The sequence below is a fragment of the Oreochromis aureus genome, linkage group 11, assembly GCF_013358895.1.
Source record: "Oreochromis aureus strain Israel breed Guangdong linkage group 11, ZZ_aureus, whole genome shotgun sequence".
Taxonomy (NCBI): domain Eukaryota; kingdom Metazoa; phylum Chordata; class Actinopteri; order Cichliformes; family Cichlidae; genus Oreochromis; species Oreochromis aureus.
The window spans coordinates 6,098,673-6,120,557 of NC_052952.1; the positions used below are offsets into that span (position 1 = coordinate 6,098,673).

General features: G+C 41.2%; 3 protein-coding genes across 4 annotated transcripts in view; all 3 read right to left on the reverse strand.

Annotated features, from left to right (window-relative positions):
* Window positions 1–496: 496 nt before the first annotated feature.
* LOC116315268 (skin secretory protein xP2-like) lies at window positions 497–7,844 on the reverse strand. 2 transcript variants are annotated; one of them, XM_039620153.1, is made up of 4 exons: window positions 7,489–7,844; window positions 3,760–4,902; window positions 1,946–2,011; window positions 497–1,699 (listed from the first exon to the last, which is right to left on the reverse strand). In XM_039620153.1, exons 1-3 carry the CDS (start codon window positions 7,574–7,576, stop codon window positions 1,950–1,952), a joined length of 1,293 nt encoding a protein of 430 aa, XP_039476087.1. In that variant the 5' UTR covers window positions 7,577–7,844; the 3' UTR covers window positions 497–1,699; window positions 1,946–1,949. The 2 variants fall into 2 exon arrangements, with proteins under 2 accessions (XP_039476087.1, XP_031589380.1); XM_031733520.2 differs by having other exon boundaries at window positions 3,757–4,902.
* Window positions 7,845–9,174: 1,330 nt separating this feature from the next.
* Window positions 9,175–15,842, reverse strand: LOC116315269 (matrilin-2). Its single transcript, XM_039619461.1, has 13 exons — window positions 15,722–15,842; window positions 15,055–15,627; window positions 14,835–14,957; window positions 13,845–13,967; window positions 13,090–13,212; window positions 12,831–12,953; window positions 12,261–12,383; window positions 11,841–11,963; window positions 11,307–11,429; window positions 10,461–10,583; window positions 9,959–10,369; window positions 9,713–9,865; window positions 9,175–9,299 (listed from the first exon to the last, which is right to left on the reverse strand). Exons 1-13 carry the CDS (start codon window positions 15,840–15,842, stop codon window positions 9,175–9,177), a joined length of 2,367 nt encoding a protein of 788 aa, XP_039475395.1.
* A 3,477-nt stretch (window positions 15,843–19,319) lies between these two features.
* LOC116315273 (lysosomal-associated transmembrane protein 4B) overlaps window positions 19,320–21,885 on the reverse strand; it is a 10,459-nt gene continuing 7,893 nt past the window's right edge. The window contains exon 6 of the mRNA XM_039619946.1: window positions 19,320–20,484. Within this exon, the coding sequence (XP_039475880.1) occupies window positions 20,404–20,484 (81 nt within the window). The 3' untranslated portion in view covers window positions 19,320–20,403. The remainder of the gene's footprint in view (window positions 20,485–21,885) is intronic.

Here is a 21,885-nt window from a genome sequence, read left to right on the forward strand (position 1 = left end):
AATCACTCGGTATACTTTGGGGCTAAATAAAAACCTTCAGGCTGTTGGAACTGCACAACGCAAACTGATTTTTAAAACAGCAGTTCAAATCTTTATGTGCATACTAAGTATTAAATATTCCAAAATAGTCATTTTATTTTCACAGGGACTTAGCTTCTCACTCTGGTGCTCCGTGTTCACGTGCTTCATTACATGCATGGTGCAGTGTGTCAGCACGTGAGTCAAATATCGGTATAGGGGGGAAAAAAGAAGAGCAGCTCGTATGCAAAGCCTGAATTCATTTAAAGGATATAGTCGGACCAGGGCGCCTTTTATCCCCAGCTCCACATTCTAATAAGGTGACAGAGTGTTGTGACTATTCAGATGTCTTATGCTTGAGTGGTTTTAAGTACGTATGCTTCTCTAAACACACTACAGTATGCACTGGGTTCTTGGAGAGACTGTGGTCACCATATACTAAAAGCTCCAGTCACAATTCAGTTACAGAGACAGAGTATTAGTGAGTAAAACTTTATTCTGTACACTAACAGGTTAGCAGAATCATAGACAAAGTTGGAGAAAATGAATATATTACAGGGAGTGAGAAGTGAAATGAAAAAGATCAAAACAAAATTTGTTCTCAAAGCATCATCACATCTTATGAGGTTGCAGTAATTTTCTAATGCCCTTAAACTTTTAAACTCAGCATGTAGAACTAATTAGTTAAATATTCTGCCCACTAGGCGATGCAGTGTAATGCACTCGATCTAAAACTGACAAGCGTATGACATCAGTGTTACCCCGCAGTTCCTTTTGTTGGAAGGTTCATTACTTTAAGGAAGAAAAGTTCACAAACACCCACCAGCTACGGAGCAACCACAGAAGGGTTTCACAGAACAGCAACATGGCCTCGTCTGTATCCTTAACCCACCAATGACTGATTATTAAAGTATATATAAGTACTAACCCTCTGCATACGTGATCTTTGCCCACTTTTCATTTAAGCAAATCAAAACACTTTAATGTGAACCAATAAAATGTTGAAATATTGAAATTGTGTGTGCTGAGTTACTCAGCACTTATTACTGTCATTCCTATTGATTAAATGAGCCCCTCTGGAAAGGCTGCAATTAATTTGCAAACAGTTAACAAAAAAATATGGTTTAATAGCAGAATTATGAACTAGAAATTCAACCAATTACAAATCAGTTTAATACAGCCTAAGTACAGTGTACACCTAGCCAGTGTGTGTCATTCCAGGTATGTATTCTTGTCAGTTTTGAGTTCTTTGTCTAAGTTTTTTATTTACAGCTGTATTCCTCAGAAGCAGCTACTGTAAATAACCAAGTATCCTTCCCTGTATTTCAGCACACTGTCAATCTAAACTTAAGAGAGTTGCTATCAAGAGTTGACAGATTTTACAGAGCATTGCACCCTCTTGTCACAGGCCACATGTGTAGTACGTGGATCCAGAGACTTGATGTCCCATTAAAAAACATGTACTCCTCCCCTTCCTCTCCTCAAAAGGTTTATATACAAATATGGTAAAGATTCTAAGGAGAGTTTTTAAGGCACAGTGATTATTGGGAAATGTGGTGTAAAGTTTGGTGAGTGCTAAGACAAAACTGAAAATCAGTTGTTTTTTTCTTCTGTTTACTTCATCTTGTCTTCCTTCCAGTAGCTTTACAGTGGTAGCTTTGGGCGTTTTGTTCTTTTCTCTCTAAAAGGAAAAGGAAAAAAAAAACATGTCAGCACTTCAGCGTCTGACTCACACTTTCACTCTTCAAGTTTACCTTTGTAATTGAGTATAAACATAATTCAACTTATTTCTGTTTTCTCTACCAAAATGCATCCAGTTTACCTGTAGGAGACAATTTTTTACAAGTATGCACTGATTGCAGAGAAAAGTCAGTCTAATCCTTCAGTTTGCACTGGATTATAGTTTGGTTTGTGGTTGTGCTCTTACCAACTCAGTCCTCCTTTTTGGCTTTCTCACCCTCTGTATCCTGAGACGCCTCGCTTGCAGACTCCACTGCATATATATGTAGACACAAACATTAGGAGGAGGTCCGTGCATGGCATTTTCATTAATTATGTTAATGTCAAAGCTGACTGGCTCTGAGGATTTATAACTGCCAAATTTATAACCAATACAAAACAGCGTCCCTCTGAACTGGTTTACAAGTTGCTACAATGTACACACACATTTGTTTCTATATCCTTGTGGGGGGTATTCAGTGAAATAATGCATACCTTAGTGTCTTACCCTAAAACTAATTCTTAACCATCAAATAAACAGCCTTTTTGTGCTTTTATTGTCCTTACAGCCCTTCTCATTGTTACATGTGCAGTTAGGTTAAAGTCCCCACCAGGATATATAAACGTGAAACACACAGATACTAGTACATAGCCTCAAGCAAAAAATTCTCATAAAAATTATGCAGTACAGCACATCTTCCACGCCAGAAGTCCATTCGTCTCGTGCTGCGTGGAGGCTTGTTTCTATCCTGAAAGTACAACATGTTCTCTGAACATAAAGAGTCGGGTGAAGGTCAAAAAAGAGATTGCGTGTGCCTTGCAAAGCACTGATGCTTACTTTCTGAAGTTTTAACTCAATCACTGCACATTGTAATGAAATGCATAGGTATAAAACCCTGCATGTTAGAGCCGAGCAAATCACTGTGTATTCAAAATCAAGTTGACTTGATTTTTCCTTTAAAATGAGCCCTTAAAATGATTTTGATTCACAAATTTGCAGGATGAACTTCAGCGTGTTTTAATAGTCGTGTAATTGAAAGCAGCAGGGCATGATCGGTCTGTAGGCAGTGCATAACAGAGCACAATGAGTGAGAGTTGCCTGACTGGAGCTGTTGTGCAATAATTGACACTCTCAAAACGAGCCTTCATTTCTCTTTCTGAGTGTGTGCTTTCTGTTTCTCACACTGCGTTATCTGTTCGGCCTCACAGCCCAACAATAGCCCGCTGATCCTGTCAGCTCCAAGCAATCACATTAGTACACAGAGGAGTGTGTGGAGGTTTGAGTAGTATATGAAGAGCTGAAGAGTTTGGGGTTATTAACCATATGTGTGTTTAGTTACCAAAAGTCTTTCTTGCTTTGGCCATATGTGTTGCAACAAGATAGATCTGGTGTTTGACCACCTGACAGACCGTTAATTGTTTACTTGGATGCAAACATACTCTTGTCCATTTGTTACTCATTACCAGGTTTGTTTCTGCTCAGCTTTTTCATCCTTCTCTGAGCTTGTTCCTACATGCTCAGCGTCTATCACATGTTTGCATAGAGTTCTGCAGCTATTTCAACCGGCAGTAATGCTGCTGCGCCTGACCTCCACCCAAAAACTGTCTCCAAAATTAGGATGATGGGTTGACATGAAATTTAGCGTGACAGGTTAATCAGTGAAACAACTCTGTGTTTAGTCAAGTAAATAAACGAACAAGAAAACCTGTCATTATAAACTCCCTCAAGAGGCTCAGTGGCAGCTATCATCCTCTAAAACCCAGTTGTAATCCTTCAGCTCTTATTAGTTTTACTCTGTAGGGCATGTGGCCATGGCAAATTGCAGAGTATGAGCTGTGCCAAAACTGTGCCAAAAATCCGTTTTAACTTGTGAAATCTAACAATAAACTCTGTTGTGTACATTAAAAAAACATTTTGTTGTTAATATCGAAATATTACTTAAATGTTGCTTTTTATTTAAACAAGCCAAGAAACAATGTCAAAAGAAAAGGTAATCTGGAGGCATTAATGGTCCATACCACCTGGTGAATCTTCAGGAGCTGGATCGGTAGATGGGGCTGGTGCTGAAGGGGCTTCAGTTTCTGTAGGGGTGGGCTCAACCACAGGAGCCTCCACTGCTGCTACAGTGTCTGCAGTGGACTCTTGGGTTACACAGGTTGGTGGAGCTTCTGAGGCAACCTCAGAAGGGGTTTCTGAAGTAGCTGGAGCAGGAGCTGGAACCTCTGCATCCTGGACCGGCTCAGTAGCAGCAGGTTCAACTCCTGAAGCTGGAGCAGGGGCATCCTCTGTGGAGCTGGGTGCCTCTGCTGGAGCAGGAGCTGGAGTAGGGTCTGTCGGCTCCTCAGCAGCAGGCTGTGGCTCAGTTTTGGTCTCATCTGTGACAGAAGATAACGCTGGCATCTCTGGGATGGTTGCAGCAGCAATTTCTGTGTCTATTACCGGCTCTGCAGCTTCAATAGGCACAGAGGGTTCAGCTGGTGATGCAGCTTCAGTTGGTTCTGAAACTTCAGCTGGTGCTGAAGACTCAGCCGGTGTTTTTGTTAAAGCTTCGCTTGGTGCAGGTAAAGCAGCCTCTGGTTCAGAATTGTCAGCTGAGGCCTGCGCAGGTGCAGCCACTTCAGCGGGGGCCTCCGCAGCCTCAGCTGAAGCCTCTTCTGCAATAACTGGGTTCACTGTTGGCTCAGATATAACCGGTTCAGCGACAGGCACTGCAACCACCTCCTCAGTGATGGCAGCAGCCTCTGCCTGCACCGCTTCAGCTGATGATTCAACAGCAGGGGCCTCTTTTGCAGTCTCAACAGGAGCTTCAACCTCAGGAGGGGCTTCTGCCTCTACAGTTTCTACAGGGGCAGCTTCTTCAACCGGGGGTAGTGCCTCAACAATTGCTATAGCAGCCTCAGGCTCAGCAGGAACAGAAGCAGGAGCAGAAGCAGCAGCCTCTGGCGCTGTCTCTTCAGTAGCAGTAGCTTCTTCCTTTACCTCAGAAGCAGCTAGAAGGTCCTCCCCAGAGCCAAGGTCCTCTTGGGCCTCCAGGGCCACTAACACGGCCTCAGCTTCATCATCAGCACCCCTCTGAAGATCGTCGGGTAACGCAGTCTGCACAGGAAGCTGCATCTGGTCCTCGATGGTTTGAGGATCTTCTGCAATGATGCCGTTTTTGACTGCTGTCAATGCAGAGATGACAAGTGAAGAACTTAGTTAAGACTTATGACTGACATGAGTTTAGCATTGATCAGCAGGCTCAGCAAATGATAATCATGTTAGTGTGTAACACTGAATTCATGACAATACTGAACAACAAAAGAGGGGTTGTAGAAGCTTCTTGTGGTAGTTACGTATTTAACGATTCTTTCCCAGTTGTTTTATTCCCACACAAAAAATGTATTGTAAATGTATTGCATCTTTATGTGCATGTGGACCACTAAAACTGTAAAAAACCCTAAACCTATCAATAGAGCAAAACTTCCTTTTAAATCAAGTTAACATGAAATGCAGGGGAAAGGAAATTAGAAATAAGGGGCACACAGAATGCGTGCTGAGGAAAACTTCCTTTCATTTCCGTAGTTGAGAATATGACTTATTGGAGCTCGTGTTTGTCTAGAGCCCTGAGGACACGCACTCTCAGAGGAAGAACAATACACGCAATGATGGCTTGCTGAATTTAAAGAGATGTCTCTACCTTTAGTCTCCCTCCCCAGTCCCTACTCTTCCACACACTGTGGGTGTGAACAGGCTGCAGTATGCAACAATAGTGGGCTTGAATACTTGGACTCAAATATCAGAAACGTCAATGCACATCTCAGTTACAGGACTCACAGAAGCCTAACAGCTTTCGCCCTGTCTTATTTCACAACTAAAACACGGAAAGGATATTGTTCACAAGCAGAAGGGTTCAGTTGGCTGAATGGGTGGATAGTTTGGACGCTGCAGCTTCCTGATTTTATTTGTCTGTCAGAAGCACAAAAAGGGCTGAGAGTGATGGGTGGAAGGGAATGTGACGGCCTGGCAACTTGAATGAAAATGAGCCAGTGGAAGAACACGCAATGCATAGAGGTGTTTATGTGAGCTCAGTGTTGTTATTAACATGGTGACTGAGGGAATAATGTAAAACTGCATAAGAGTAAAGGTGTTTTCAGATATTTTTATCGGTTTTCCACCAGGTCCTTCCGTTTAATCAATGGCACCCACTATCAACAGAGACTAGAAAGCTGTTGTCCGGACAATAACCGAGAACTTGTGTTAAAAAACATGTGAATGTGTGTGTTTGGGTCGAGACAGACACAGCCACTCCAGGCATGGATGACTCGTGTGTCAACATGATTTCACAGCCAAAGATGACAGAGATCCCAGTCAAAACAGTGCCATGAGAGGGAGGAGGGGGAGGGGGGCACACAGACCAGGGGCCCAGACTGGGGATGGGACCATTGGTGGCTTGGATGGTACACAGCTGGTTTGTCAGACAGACCGTATACTGTACGATTTAAAACCTCCACCCATTCAGACACATTTAGAAAAAGACCGCCCGGGCAAGGAGTACAATAACTGGTTTTCTTGCCGGAGTGATGTAAGAGCCTGGAAAAGGGACCCGTGCTTTTCCAGGTGACTCAAGCTGGTTGGCGGGAGAGACAATGCTGTGACACAAGAGCGGTGCAGTGGCACGGGGGAAATGGAACACCTCACAAAAAGAAACTGTGGCAGGCAGGAATATGTTTAGAACATTTCAGGTTACTTTCTCAAAAGCGTGATTACATCTTTCGACTGTTGTCACACTCTCTAACAAGGCCTGCGTGTGTCCTGTTGCGTGTGTGTATGTGGGGAATGTAAGTGATAACATGCCGTACATGCAGCTGTGCCTGGCATGACCAAGACATGTGTCACAAAGTTGTTCGGAGCCGTGAATGAACAATCATGGGCTGTGTCAGGCTATTTGATGGGTTTCTGCACAGGCTTGAACACGGAGCACATATACTGTATGCAAAACCTGTAAAAACCAAGGCAATTATCCAGAGAGCAGGACTGCATGTTTTGGATGCAAAACTTTCTAAGAGCTCTGCTGTGCAGTTCCACAAAAAGGAGTATCAGAACATCAGTGTCCAGGTTTGTAAAAGAGCAACTTTCAAACACTCCTTAATTATAACTGAAGTGTTGCATGTTTTGATAAAGGAAATTTTAAGACATCAAGCAATCATATCTGTTTGATTTTATTTCTTTAAACTACTGTTTGAAATATCAGTTAAAGATCCCACTACACTACAAAACTGTCTGGATTTGCCTTAGGCTGCAAATAGGCCCCTAAACACTCCCAGCTGGCTTTCACACAGCGATATAAGAGCTGCACTCAACCCCCGATGGGTTCAAGCAAATCTAAACACTGAATTATCTTTAGGGAATGCTTTTTTAGAATTTCTCAAAATTTCCCAGGTCACATTTCAACAATAAAACATAGTGATGTTCACTGTTTTGTCCTGATACATTCAACCATCATTCTGATGAGTTAAAAATGATTAAATGAAAAAAGAAATCATACCAACCACTTATGGGTTTGATAAAGTGGATAAGCATGAATGTTTCTTCCATGAGGTACTAAAGTATGCTACCTAGCAGAGTATAAGTGAGAAAGCACACCATGTACTGGAGCAACCAGCAGCAGCACCCCTGAGCAAGACCTGACCTGAGTAAAGTAACAGAGCCTTGGAGCAACCACTGTATACATTTTATGAAATGCATACATACTCATGATCACTACTTACCCACTGTGTCTCCATTGCTCTCCTCAGGCTTTGTGCCTGGTCTTTTTTCTTGATCAACGGTCTGTGCACTGGATGAGGAGCACCCCATGTTTGGGGGGAAAAAATGGGTTGAGATGAATCAAAAACTTGGAATAGGAGCAAGCAAACACGAGTCTCAGGGCTTTCTGTTTTCAGAGACAGAGACTGTCTGGCAGTGAAAACGTGGAACGCTGAACTCTCTCCAGTTCCTAAGAGTAACTGAGCACCATTATATCCCCTTGTCTGTCTGTGTGTTCATGCATGGCCTGCTGCCCTCTTGCCCCAGACAACGATGTGTTATCACCATGCAGCTAGGCAATGCAGGCAATACTGCTGAATGCTCCCTGACTGCCTCCTGCTCACAGTCACACTATTCATACAGGAGGAGGAGGCAACATGTGCATGAAATGTGTGGGTGTGTGTGTGTGTCCTCCCCTCTATAGGAGTGTCCCCTGTGGATGAGATCCACCACCTTGTGGTCATATTTATAATAGCAAATTCTTAATAAGTAGATATTTTTTTAGTTTTATCATTGTAATTATTTTTAGTCAGCAAAACCAGAAAAAGTTAAAAATGCTGAATGAATCCATTGCTTGCTTTTTTACTTTTAGTCAAAAGTTTAAGTGCCATAGATGACTTGTAGACCGTTTAGAATATTTTATGGTGAAAATATCATTTTTAAAAAGCCAAAATTATGAAGTGTAAAATGTTTATTTGTCAGTCTTCTGTACAAGTTAATTATGCGATATTCCATTACATAACATTAACAATAGTTCAGACAGAATACACTGTATTTTTAGAAGAGCTTATAAATATCTTCAGTAGGAAGAGCTGCATTTGCATATGTTCCATCATAGCTTGTTGAGCAGGATTAAAGGGATCCCGGAGATGCCACAGAGTAGAGACTGATGAGTCTCGACCTTTCATTTATGCACAAGTTGATTCTCAAGAGTCTCCAGCCTCTTTGACATGGCTGCAAGTAGGCGTGTTAAGGAGTTACTTATACCTCTCTGGACAGTGAAGTTTTAGATCTGGTACTGGGAAATGATTGGATTTCCTCACGTAGTGTAAGTGAAAATGCATTTGCCACCCTCAAAGCTGTTTATACTGTCATGTCATCAGTGTGATTGAGGTAACTGAGTAATCAGCTGACAGATCTGGTATTTATCAGCTTCTGCCTGCTCCTAATCAAAGTTTTAATGAGTTAAAACCTTCTATGAAGCAACTATTATGCTGATTATCTGCAACAATAAATTTAGTCTTTTGATCACAAGCTATATATGTATATAAATTTGATGTATGCAGACTTTTCCCAAAAGGCTATCCCTCTACCAGCTGCCATAAGATGAAAGGAGGGCTACACCCTGGAAATGCTGTCAGTCTATTAGAGAGTTCCCAAGTTTAATATGAGTAACCAGGGTCCCTTTAAAAATGTGTCATAATTGAAATTTTTGACGCATAATGAGAGTTTTCTGAGATCACAGGACAAAAGAGACATCGTGGGATTAACCAGCGCCTGATCCCTACTTAACCTACATTTTAAAACTTGTCCTTAAGCGAAAGTGAGCGTGAATGGAATAATCCAATTTTGCTGCAAACTGTGTTCAAGGTTTTAAAAAAACACATAACAAAACACATGAAATAATTTGGCAGTGGCAATCCTGAACGTTAGTAACTGTGCAGTGAGCACAAAAGGATATTATTCTGAACCAGGCTCTTCAGCTTCTCTGTGACTTGGTTTTGAAACATTATCACGTTTTCACACTGGCACATGTTTTCATCAGATGGTTTATCTGCAGAAGAAAAGTTAATAGGTTGTGAAAGACTTTCAGTCCCTGGATTCTTTTTCTTATCTCGTCCTTTCTCCCCTAATCCTTTTCTGCTTTCTTGTCTCTGCCTGTGGAGAATGTGAGGGATATCCAGGGAGGACATATGACTGCAGAGCATAAAAGACTGATGAGTTACTTGATATAATACAGTAGACGGTATTGCACAGAGTGGCTGCTCTGCTAGAATCAGAGGTTACCATGGCAGCAGCAGATAGGTGGCAGTAACGCTACATTTTTTTCACCAATCTGCCCTTATTATAGCTCCACTTTACCTGAATTAGCCTCAAACATAGCATTAGTTTGATCTATTAAAAAAGATCACACATATTTTTGAGACCCTTGCAGGGATTCCTGTACTTCTGCCTTGTGTGGAGTACCTGCACATATCCTGGACTTGAGTTTCTTTGTAATTTCTGCCATTTTTTCAAAATCCTCAGCGTAATACAAGTGCTTCTCATCTGGCTCCGACGCAATTTCTCTCAGCTCCTGTTCGATGGCTTTGCCAACTCCCAAAGCGTATATCGTGATCCCTGAAAAGTATCAGAAAGCATCATAACAACATGAAACGTCTGTTAGGAAGAAGATACTCTGAGGCTGTCGTACATAGGGATGACTAGAAATACCGGAATTCTTTGCTTTAGTGGCCCATTCAGAAACATCATCTTGTGATCTTCCATCAGTGAACACGATGCTGACACGGGGAATGTTGAACCTGGCGCCCTCTTTGGTTGAAAAACTAGACTCAAACATGTGGCGCAGGGCTGAGCCAGTCATGGAACCCCTTCCCATGTACTGCATCCTGTTCACGGCACTTTTGATGTGTTGTGCTGTGGAGTACTGGCCCAAGGTGAACTCTGTGCGCACCTTGGTGGAGTACTGAAGAAGACCCACATGAGTGCCTGTCTTGGAAATGTCCAGCGAGTCCACAATGCTGTTTACAAACTGCTTGACCAACTCAAAGTTGTTGGGGCCCAGACTCTTGGAGCCGTCGATCACAAACACAAGATCCATGACTCCTTCGCTGCACTCGAGTTCTGCCGGAAAAAGAAGGATATTTAAAATATATACCTTTATTTATTTTACATTTTATTCTCAAGAAGACAGTCCATATAAGAGTAATCCTACTTTTGCAGCTCTTCCCATCCTCAGCCAGCATGAATCCTTCAAAACATCTACAGATGTACGAATCATTGGTGCTGACACACTGATGCTCACAGCCATGATGCACCGTCTGACACAGATCCAGACCTATCAGTTTAATTACACAGAATTAAAGATTACCATGATGTTGCTGTAGCACGTATAAGTGTATGGCAGAATTTGCATTCATATGAGATATTGTGAGGCTACAAATACGAAAAATGGTCTAATAACTCTCTGACGTTATGAATGCTGTGTGGTGGTAAACATAAACAGAATATCCCTTAATCCAGGGGAGGGAAAAGATAGATCTTTTAGTGAGCCATGGGATTAGCGCTGACCTCATAACTGGGTTCAAAAACACACTCAAAGTTATGCAACACATAAATACCCAAATAGGGGACATAAACAATCATAGAAACATTTGAAAACATCCAGATGAAAAATGTCACATTCTGAATTTGGTTTATTTTTGTCTCCTATAAAGATTTTTCTGTCTTGTGTTGTGCAGAGTGTTATAGTTCTGCAGATGAGATGCCTCTAGAGAAAACTAGTAAAAGCAGAGAAAAATAATAATAAGACTCACTGATAAACAGCTTACTGAAAAGATTCAAACGTAGTTCTGTGCTTAACCCACCGAATGCCTGCATTTCAACATCTATCATGTATGTGATGTTCACTTAACACTTACCCCCAACAATGATTCCAAAGTATTTCGGCAATCAGTGTTTTCACATTACGATTGTGACTCGTGGGTCACTAGAAAGTGTTAAGCAATTCTCTGGTGGAAAAACTGTTATTATTTATGACACCAAATGAGCTCAGACTCACTCTGACATGTTTTCCCATCAGGTCTGAGTGAGTAGCCTTTCCTGCATTTGCACACACAGCTGTCTTCAGTGCTCATAAACTCCTGCTCACATCCGTGGGTGCCATCGGCGCAGTGATCGATCTCTGCAGGACAGCAGTGCTTCCATTATTGCCAAGTTCTTTTAATCAAATTCAGATAAACCTGAATTCAACACACAGTTCAATGCAGTGAATCTATAACTCAGTAATGAATCTCTTACTGTACTCTTACAATAAGTGATGAACGGTTGGAGGATAAATGTGTTGCATCATCATGACTACAGCCTCTACTGATGATCAGAATGTGAAATAAGTTTATTCAAGAGTGGGTAACCCTAATTATTACATTGCTTATTGTGCTTTAACAGCATTTTTACAGAGGCACGTGGATGTCAGCTTGCAGCATAACACGTGATATGAATCAATCAAGTGTTGCCTCACATTACAGTTATGAGCAAAAGTGTTCATGTGACAAACCACAGCAGTAACACGGAAACACAGTTCAGCTACACTTACTTTTGCAGGTTTTCCCATCAGATCTGAGTGTGTGGCCTTTCCTGCATTTACACACACAGCTGTCTTCTGTGCTCATAAACTCCTGCTCACATCTGTGGGCGCCATCAGTGCAGTGATCGATCTCTGTTAGAAATCATTTTGGTGGGTCACAAAGACAAAGGAGAAATTAGGTAACAAGCGAAAACAGACCTTAATGTGACACATTTCTACATCAGCCAATCGAATGTCTTCCATATGCTCAAACATGGTTAGAATTACATGAGACAATAGATGTGAATGTACACATCATTAGACAAACTATAAATCACTTGGGTGTTTTTATGCTCTATACGTATGAATAATATGTGGAATAACTTTTTTTATATATATATATGGATAAAAACAGCACCAATAACATGGAAACAGCTCATTTAAAATTACTTTTGCAGGTTTTCCCATCAGATTCAAGTGTGTAGCCTTTCCTGCATTTGCACACACAGCTGTCTTCTGTGTTCATAAACTCCTGCTCACATCCGTGGGTGCCATCAGCGCAGTGATCGATCTCTGGAGGAAGTCATTTTATCAGTACAAAAAGACAGGTAGTGATTACTTTTACTAACTTGCAAATTTTACATTAAATTGTAAAAATAGTTTCCATTTTTCGAAAAATAATGAGCACATAAGAGCCTGCTATAAAGAAAGAGCTCTCCAGGCTTTCCTGTATATACTTTTATTTCTCAGCTCTGAACAAACAGAAGCAATTCAAAGACCCAAAAAGCTAGATAATCATCCTAGACCTCATGTGACACTTTTACATCTCAGAATCATCAACCAATCGAGCAATTTCTGCACACTCAAAACTGGCTGGAATGGTATCAGACAGTTGTTGTAGATGTACAAAGCTTTACATGCATTGTGCAATGTAAAACAGGCCACTTTCTATGCTCTCTATATGAAGAAAATGTGGAGCTATTTTTTAAAAAATTAAATATGAAAAAGCATTGAATTTACTTTGGCAGGTTTTCCCATCAGGTCTGAGTGTGTAGCCTTTTCTGCATTTGCATACACAGCTGTCTTCTGTGTTCATAAACTCCTGCTCACATCCATGGGTGCCATCGGCGCAGTGATCGATTTCTGCAAGGATGCATTGGGTGAAATTTATGTCGTGCTTGCTGTAGCCAGCACTGCTTGAATGTTTCATAAGATGCTGTATATTTGCTGTGTTTTCACTTTATTTTGCCGCGTTATGAATGACTAAAAAAGTACTTACTGCTGCAGGTTTTGCCATCGAGATTGAGGACGTAGCCCCTTTTACATGTGCAGATGTAGGACTCTGGAACGGTGACACAGTTGTGCTCACAGCCATGATTCCCCAGGTCACAGTGGTCTATTCCTGGAGAGGGTGAATCTCTTATTAGATATTCCACTGGCACTGCTTTTTTTATTTTTGGCTATTTTGTTGTTTCAGATTAATAAAAACATGCCCAATACACAAGAATAAGACTGCTAAATCTAATTATTTCATTTTAAAATTAAAAAAATCCACGCTAAAGGTGCAGAGTGTGAACCCACTGTGATGATTGAACTCTTTCTTGTTTGGATTGGGATATACTATGACACTCCAGATACACCTCTACATTTCAGCAGCTGCACTGCACTGGTGATTGCAAAAGCACACTTCCTTCAGGAAATCTCCCCCACTTTGCTTTTTGTTAACATCCACTAAAGGAGCAAAGGGAAAATTTTCCATCAGTGGGTTAACAGACATTACTGGGAGGAAAAAACTTCTCACGGTGACAGTGCCTTTGGGCAGTGTTGGCTTCATGACACTGAGTTCCTTTATCCAAGACCAGATAAATTATTGTATTTTATTTGTACTTGCTGTGTATGGTGATTTAAAGCCAACGCCAATCCACAAACACAACATTGTGGCAGGAAGCAAGTTGTGTTTCCGTTATGACTCTAACAATAAGCCATGAAATTTGAATAGAACAGTTTCTTATGAGTAAAGAAATTTAATATTACTGTTGCATGTCTTCAGGTCTATGGTGAGTTGATATCCTGGACGGCACCGACACTCATAACCACGAGGCAGGTTTGCACAGATGTGTTCACAGCCGTGATCCACCACAGCACACGTGTCCTCAGCTGCAACAGTGTGGAGAACAATCACCTACAGTTCAGTGTGCAGAAGGAAACCTGCAGTAACCAGTCAGTCAGGGACAGCAGAAACTAAATATAAGCCAATCAGTGAGATACTGAGACTTTTTAAACTGACACTCCCATTCCCATTTTACTCTGCTTTGATTTGAGCGAAACTCATGAGTCGCGAGCTGTGTCAGTCTGGTGTAAAAAGGCAACACAAGGGTTCAGTGATTGTTTTTGCAGCCAAACTGTGAGAGTAAACCAAAAATGAAAATAAGGTGGCCAGATGGGCAAAATCTGTTATGCAAAAAATCACATGATCCATTTTTGATCCTTAAGCCATCAGACCGTCATATGGTCCTTTGTACAAGGAGCAGCAGGATGAGGACTCCAGAGCTACAAAACGACCTCCAAGAGGCCAATGGTGTGAATGTCTCTGACCAAAAATTAAGAAATAGACTTAATGAGGGTGGCCTAAGGGCCCGATGTCCTCTGGTGGGCCCTGTGCTTAACACGAAGCACCAATTGATTGTGACTGGCATTTGTCATAGAATCAGCAGCTTCACCTCTAATGCCTCTGCTTTTCAGAGAAAAGGTTGCCCATCAGACTGTCCAGGAGCTCAGTGATGCTCTGGTCCAGCTTTGGGAAAAGATCCCAAGCACGTGGGGGCCATACAAACTCCTGAATACCATTTTGAGTTTGAATTCCTCTATCAGCTCTGCAGGCAATACATTACCCGGTCCATATCAGTGTAGATATCCAGCATGTTTTTTACTCATTGATATCTGATGTCTTCTCTAAGTGTTCCTTTCATTTTTTTGAGCAGTGTTAAAAGACTGTAGCTATGTAAATGTAAACTGGGGGGTTACCTGTACATGTCTTGCCATCAGGGTTTAGGATGTATCCTTCCCTGCACTTGCACCTGTATGAGGCAGGGCTACTCACACAGATATGCTGACACTGATGGTCCACCACCTCACACATGTCTGAACCTAATGCACACACAAACATTCACAAACACTCAAGCATGAGTAGACACACATGCATTTTAAAAATAAAGAGACACTTAAAATAGACGGGATTATTCACCTCCACACAGTTTGGACTGGAACACAGAGATCAGGGTTTCTATCTGGCTAAAGTTGGCCACCAGATGCACATGCTCCGAGTGCGGCTCACTCCCTATTGCCCTCAGTGTGTTCATATCCACCCTGCCTACTCCAATAGCGAAAATCTGGATGCCAGCTTGTCTTGCCTGAGCTGCAATCTCCTCCACTGTGTCCTGAGGTCTTCCATCAGTCACAATCATAGCAATTCGTGGGATGTGTAGGTTCATTGGTCGGGCTCCATGTTCCTCAGTGAAGGCTGTCTCCATGGTGTACTGGATGGCCAGACCCGTCATGGTCCCTGTGGCGAGGTGCTCCATATTCCTCACTGCCTGCTCTACCTCGCTCTTGGTGGTGTAGGTGCTGAGGGAGAACTCGGGCTGGACCACACTGCCATACTGCAGCAGACCGACCCGTGTTGCATTCTGGCCAATCTCGAGGAACTGAAGCAGGTTGATGATGAAGGTCTTCACTTTCTCATAGTCATTGGGACGGATGCTTCTGGAGCTGTCAATGACAAAGACGAAATCCAGCGGGATGGCTTTACATGGATTCTCTATAATCAAAGACAATGAGGAAGTTTGGGATGAGTTTGGGATGAAATGGCAAAACTGATACAGAAATGCTGTGGTCACCGACTAATCACCTACCAACTGCTTTGATTGGGAAAGTTGTGTTGCTTCTTGCTGTGATGGGTCTGGGGTGGCGTCTGTACGTCTGCGCTGCGTTACAGCACAACAGGCAGAAAAGGCCAAGAGCCAGACACCTCATTGTGATGAAAGATGACAACTGCAGCAGAGTGACGTAAGCACAAAAACAAAAGCTGATCCAGAAGAAACACTTCCAGAGTGCAGCGCAAGTAGGATACAAACCTGATCACCAGAGCGCAAAGATGGAGAAGAGAGAGAGAGAAACTGCCAAACAGAGGAACCTACTATTTGTACTATTTATATTTTTTTTACATATGTATGTGTGCATGTGGAAACATGGCAAGCAAATCTGCATTATAAATGGATTGGTTCTTATAAAGTGCTTTTCTACTCTACTCGAGCACTCAAAGCACTTTATATTACACACGTCATCCACGCATACATTCATACAACAGTTTTTCTGTGTCTAAGTCCTCTCTATCTGACATTCTCATTAACGCTGAATGGGATGCAGGGATCCGTATCTTTCCCGAGGATACTTTGGCATGCAGTCTGGGGCAGCAGGGATCAAACCACCAACCTTCCAGTTAGTAGATGACTCGCTCTGTCTCCTGAGCTACAGCCACAGCGTTGTGTTATAATAAACACAAAATCTGACTCGACTTGCTAAGTGTGGTTGGTTGTGATTAGGTGAAGCACCTAGTATCTGGCAATGATTTGTACTGGGACAAGCTGCACATGAAAGGTGAGGCTGATTGCTATTGATACATTGCATGTTGAGTAATTTCAGTTTAATGCAGTTTAAATCAAATAAGTTTTGGCATAAACTTATGATATGGCAGAATGAAAATTTACTTGTTACATTTTGTGACATTTGCAATACATTTGTGGAAAGAGTGTCAACAAGAGAATAAAAAGTATTCCTCTTAAATCAAGGAATTTAGGAAAAAGTAATTCCACCAATATTCTGTTTATAGTGTTTTTACTTTATATTCTTCATATGCTTGTTATCTAACTTCCTTGAAATGTGGAGATTGTTCTCAGATATTCAGCACTTTAAAATAGCATCATCTGTTCTATAAACTCTGTTTAAAGACGTGGGCTGTACAGTACACCAGTGTTGTGCTTCCTAAAGCCTTCTAATAAAGTCAGTGAGCTTCTGTGAATGAGGATGCTTTGCTGCATAGGAGGTTTACAGTGATTTAAGAGAGGCTGAAAAACACCAGACTGCTTCCCTATCCGCTCCCCAGAGAGCCACTTGTTACCCGTCATATTCAGACTCCAGCCTTCACTACTGTCTTAGAAATATCTGTGATCAGTGCAGAAATTACAAATATATTCATATTTGAAAAAGGAGAAAAGAACAACAGAAGAACGATCTTACATGAAGGCAACATAAAACTTTTATTGTGGATTCCCAAATGAGAACTTTAGCAGCTTCGGTGTGTTCAGTTAATAAAAAATCAACACTTCTACACAGAGACAGGTTTATATGGCTGACCTGAGACCTGCAGAGGTCACACATGCATATGCAAACCCTCGTGGAACACTTGCCCTCTGAACTCACATGTGTTTTACGTCTCTCTGCCACCATCCTGACAGTGTTTTCATCTTCAGATGGCAATCACGGCAGCAAAGGTAAAATCCTGTTATGTGCTGTAGAATTTAATGACACTCCACAGTGTCCTAAAATGATTTTTTTTAACTAGCATTTCCCCTAAACACATGAATCAAAGATATGAAGAAAGTTTAGTAATTACAGCATTTTGGTTATTCCACGAAAGAGCAGCTCATGTCATATTTACCCCCGTGAGAGGAAGCCAAAGTTGTGTGTTTACTATGAAACACAAAAACATCATGTACTGAACAGCATTTATGACACTGTGTCTGTTTTGCACATTCAATTTCTCTGATGAGTTTTCATGATGCAGGTGAAAGGAGCATAGGATGTGTCCTAACCCAGATATGAAGTCAATACCACACAGGTGTCTGGTGGTGATTACTCTTTCAGCCCTGCTATTAAAACGCTAAAGAATAAGGATTGGTTCTTTCAGAAAAGGGAAAGCTCACACTGTAGCATTAAAAAGCGTGATCATTTTCAAGATAACAATTTGAAATCTACTCACCATTATATTAAAAATTATTTTGGAATTTTTAATTCAGCAAAGCTTCTCTGAAAATCCGAAAACTGAGCCAACAGAGGAGCTCCAGCAGGAAAGGTCTGTCAATGCCGTAGCTCCGCGTTGCAAATGTACATATATTCCAGTCCTGTCTCTATCTATCTCTGGAGGCTATTGCATTGCCTAGTCCCTTACTCCATCCGTTATTTCTCTGTATACTCCCACTCTGACTCTGACTTTGGAGACGCCTCTTGTTCTGCTCAGTCTGCTGGTAAAACAATAACTATGAGTGTTTTATTCCCATTCAGATCATCTTACTCATATTTATTCCAGATAAGTGGAACTAAACTCCCAATTTTACATGTTGAAAACACTTGAAACATTTATTATTTGGAGGAAAGTAGAGACAATGTAAATGTCTCATGTTGTTCTTACATTAAAGTTTTAGGGAAGTGTACTTGGTCAGCTTGGCTCCTGTTTTCAAACTAAGGAACATGAGTAGCTCATCAAATGATAGATTATGCTGTAATGGAGTCAGACTGTCAGAGGCCTGATAGATTTAAAGTCTAGTGTAGTCTAATGGGTCATCACTGCTCTGAAAGAGGCGGATTGTACTTTTACACAATTATGCTCAGATGAACTGTACAAAGCCACAGCAGCAGTTTATGGAAAGACCTGGTAAGTAAAAGTCATCACACTTCCACTCTGGGGGTCCCTGCCTCTCCCACACAGTAGACACATTTATACACAGACATGTCTGTGAAGGTTCTCAGTCATCCGGGTCATCGTGGTCTAACGGGCTTGGAAAGAAAAGCGTCTGGACTTCTTTAAGTTTCTTGAAGATGTTTCACCTCTCATCCAAGAAGCTTCTTCAGTTCTAAGGTCAAATGGTGGAGAGTCCCAGGTTTTAAGCCCTATGGGAGTGTCCCCAAGAGGGTCATGGACCCCCTATTGATCCTCTACCTAATCACACGAGCCAAGGTGGGAAAATGGTTTGTGGGTCACAACCAGCCAAGGTTTCGGGTGAACCCATTGTGAAACCTAGCCCCACCCTATCATGTGATATATTGAGGCCCATTTGACCTCAATAAATCACATGACCCTCTTGGGGACGCTCCCATAGGGCTTAAAATCTGGGACTCTCCACTAGTTGCTCTTAGAACTGAAGAAGCTTCTCGGATGAGAGGTAAAACGTCTTCAAGGAAACTTAAAGAAGTCCAGACGCTTTTCTTTCCAAGCTCCTTAGACTATACACAGTCACTGCTCACTTCAGTGACCAAATATATTTTTCAGCATCACATCTTCCATTTAAGATAGAGCTTAACTCTTAATAGCAGAAAAAACCCTAACCAGATTAATTTAAATAATTCCTGCAAACACACACACACACACTGAGCTGCATTTGACCCTTGAAACATGTCTGCTCAACTTCATATACAAGCTTGACAAAATAAAACACACAACATTCATCAGTGAAATTGGATTTTAATAGATAAATATATGTCACATCTTTGTTTTCCATACAGCAGGTTTGACATCTGAGTCCTTGCAGGACATTTTGTGTCCAGGGACGAGTGGCTTGCCAGTAACTCCATCTGGTGGAACAGACTTGTGTAATGTTTACACAGACAAGAAAGCTCCCATTAGGCTTAATTGAAAAAACACAACCAGAGTCCATATTTATTGGGTTCCGAGTCCCCTGTCCAGCAACCAACTTATAGTGACTTCAAATAGCAAACTGATTCCAGATCAGTGATTCTAGATAAACAGCAATCCAAGACATTTATCATCAATCAGTAGAAAGACACAATTACATTAAAAAGTTATGAATATCAGTCAGCACAAATCAACACTCCTGATTTCTAGAACACGAGACCGTGATTATGTCTGTGGTAGAATAAGCTGATATGTTTGATATACACTAGGTTGCTCCTTGATCATGTCAGAACACAGGCAGGTGCATTTCTTTGGGAAACTTCCCGTCAAGGTGACACTTCACACGTGGCTCCATGAAGTGCACCTCATGAGAGAGAAAGCTATGAATGAAGGCAATCCAACCCTGATCACGAGCTCAGACGAGACAAACAGGAAACACGTTTGTTTTTGTTTGGGGGTTTTTGCATTTCTGCACAAGTTAAATATGTTTTGAAAAGGTAGGACCCACAGAATACGATTACAGATACAGAGAGCATAAATAGAATTAATAAAAATATATATCATCTATCGAACTTTCTAGTGCTTTTGTCTTGTTTCGCTTCAAATGCATAAAAGTGCACATCATTTCTGGATGAATACTAAGAGACAGAGATACACAGAGAGCTACAGGAGAGAAATACATAAGAATAAGTAAATAACAGGAAGGGACAAGAGGTCACGGTGGTGTGTGTCTGTATATCTGTCCAAGGTGTTTTTGTACACATGCGTCTAAATGCATTAAGAGAACGGTAATGTGTGTGTAGCTACAATATATCCAGAAATATACTGTACACTGGAGAGGCAGTGTGGTGCATCAATTCTGCTGATCTTTTATCAACAGCAGTCAGCAGGATCCCGGGAATGTTTTCATGCTGTAACAGTAGTGTAAGGTGGAGGAGCCTGCTTGGGAGGGACACTGACACTGTCATCATAAGGAGGTAACAGCACCTGGAAGATAAAGAAATGAGAACATGACTCACAATAAATACCATGAAAATCAGTCTGATCAATATGAACATGTTTTTTTAAAGTTGCATAATATTACATCACTTTTGATGTAACTTCAAACAGAAAAAAATTAAATATTAACAATTTTGGGGGGATTAAGTGAAATATTTGTAAGCCCAGAAAGAACAGCTTGCACAGAAATCAGTCTGATTCCCCAATAAAATAGGCTAAACTGCAGGATTGCAGTTAAATATGATTATATAACATGTAAAACACAAGTATGGCAAGATGACCAGCCTTATTTGTTCTACATTACATAAGCAGTTGGAGCGGTTGATTGGAAGCCTTCTTAGACAAAATATTAAAATAAATGTCATAAATAAGAAAAAAAAGGCATGCAAGCAGCAGGCTGTACTTCAGCACAGTGCTGCTTTGACCTATATACTACCATGCTTACAGCAGCAGTGCTAACATGTAGTAGCCATCAAGCTTTCCATGCTCATTTTTGAATTTTTTGCAAGTCTTTTTTCCCCCTTATTTTATGTAAATTTAAAAAAAAAATCTACTATTGCAATACTATTACTATTACTATTATATCAGGAAGGAAATGTAGTACATGAAGCGAGTGTCCTAAAAGTGTGCCACGTGAAAAACAAAAGCATCTGTCAGCAGCCAGATTTAGTTTTGAGCTGTATACAGAAAACTAAAGAGGACAGATCTACTTGTTCATCTTCTATTATTCATCCCATACACCAAAAGTAAAAGTAGGGTAAGTGGGGAGCTCCAAACTAAATTTGGCTAATGGTTGTCTATATGCATCACAGAAGGCACAGTCTTAATTGGACTGATGTCTCCGCTCAATGCCGTGTCCCGTTATGTGATATGACAGAGCCAGAATTGAGGTCCCACCATGAAGGAACTTAAAAAAAACAAACTGATGTATTTGAAGGCTGTATAATGTTTTCCTGGATCAGAAAGATCTCTTTCAGCATTTCAGCACTCATTCTGGTTTTCCTCCTGACAACAGAAATGTGGGCTTCCTCAACAACACTATGTGTTTGACCTGCATGTGTTATTAAGTATTTAACAATGAGTCACGAGGGTATAGTCTTGCCTTTGTGACAATAAACTTTAATGATGGTGAAATAAATATGTGGGATGTTAAGTAATCAATAACTTCCTTTAGGTCTGTACTTGCATATATAAGATCATTTTAAAGAGTTTGATTTTACATTATAAAGCAACTGGATAGATGACACTGTTCTTCTTACTTTCAGCACATACTGAAATCCCTTTAAAGTACATACTCTAGCATGTGGTATGTATATCATGAACTTTAAGGTTACTAAACAACTTCAATCATGTGTCTGTGCCCTGCTGTGACACATGTGACATCATCTG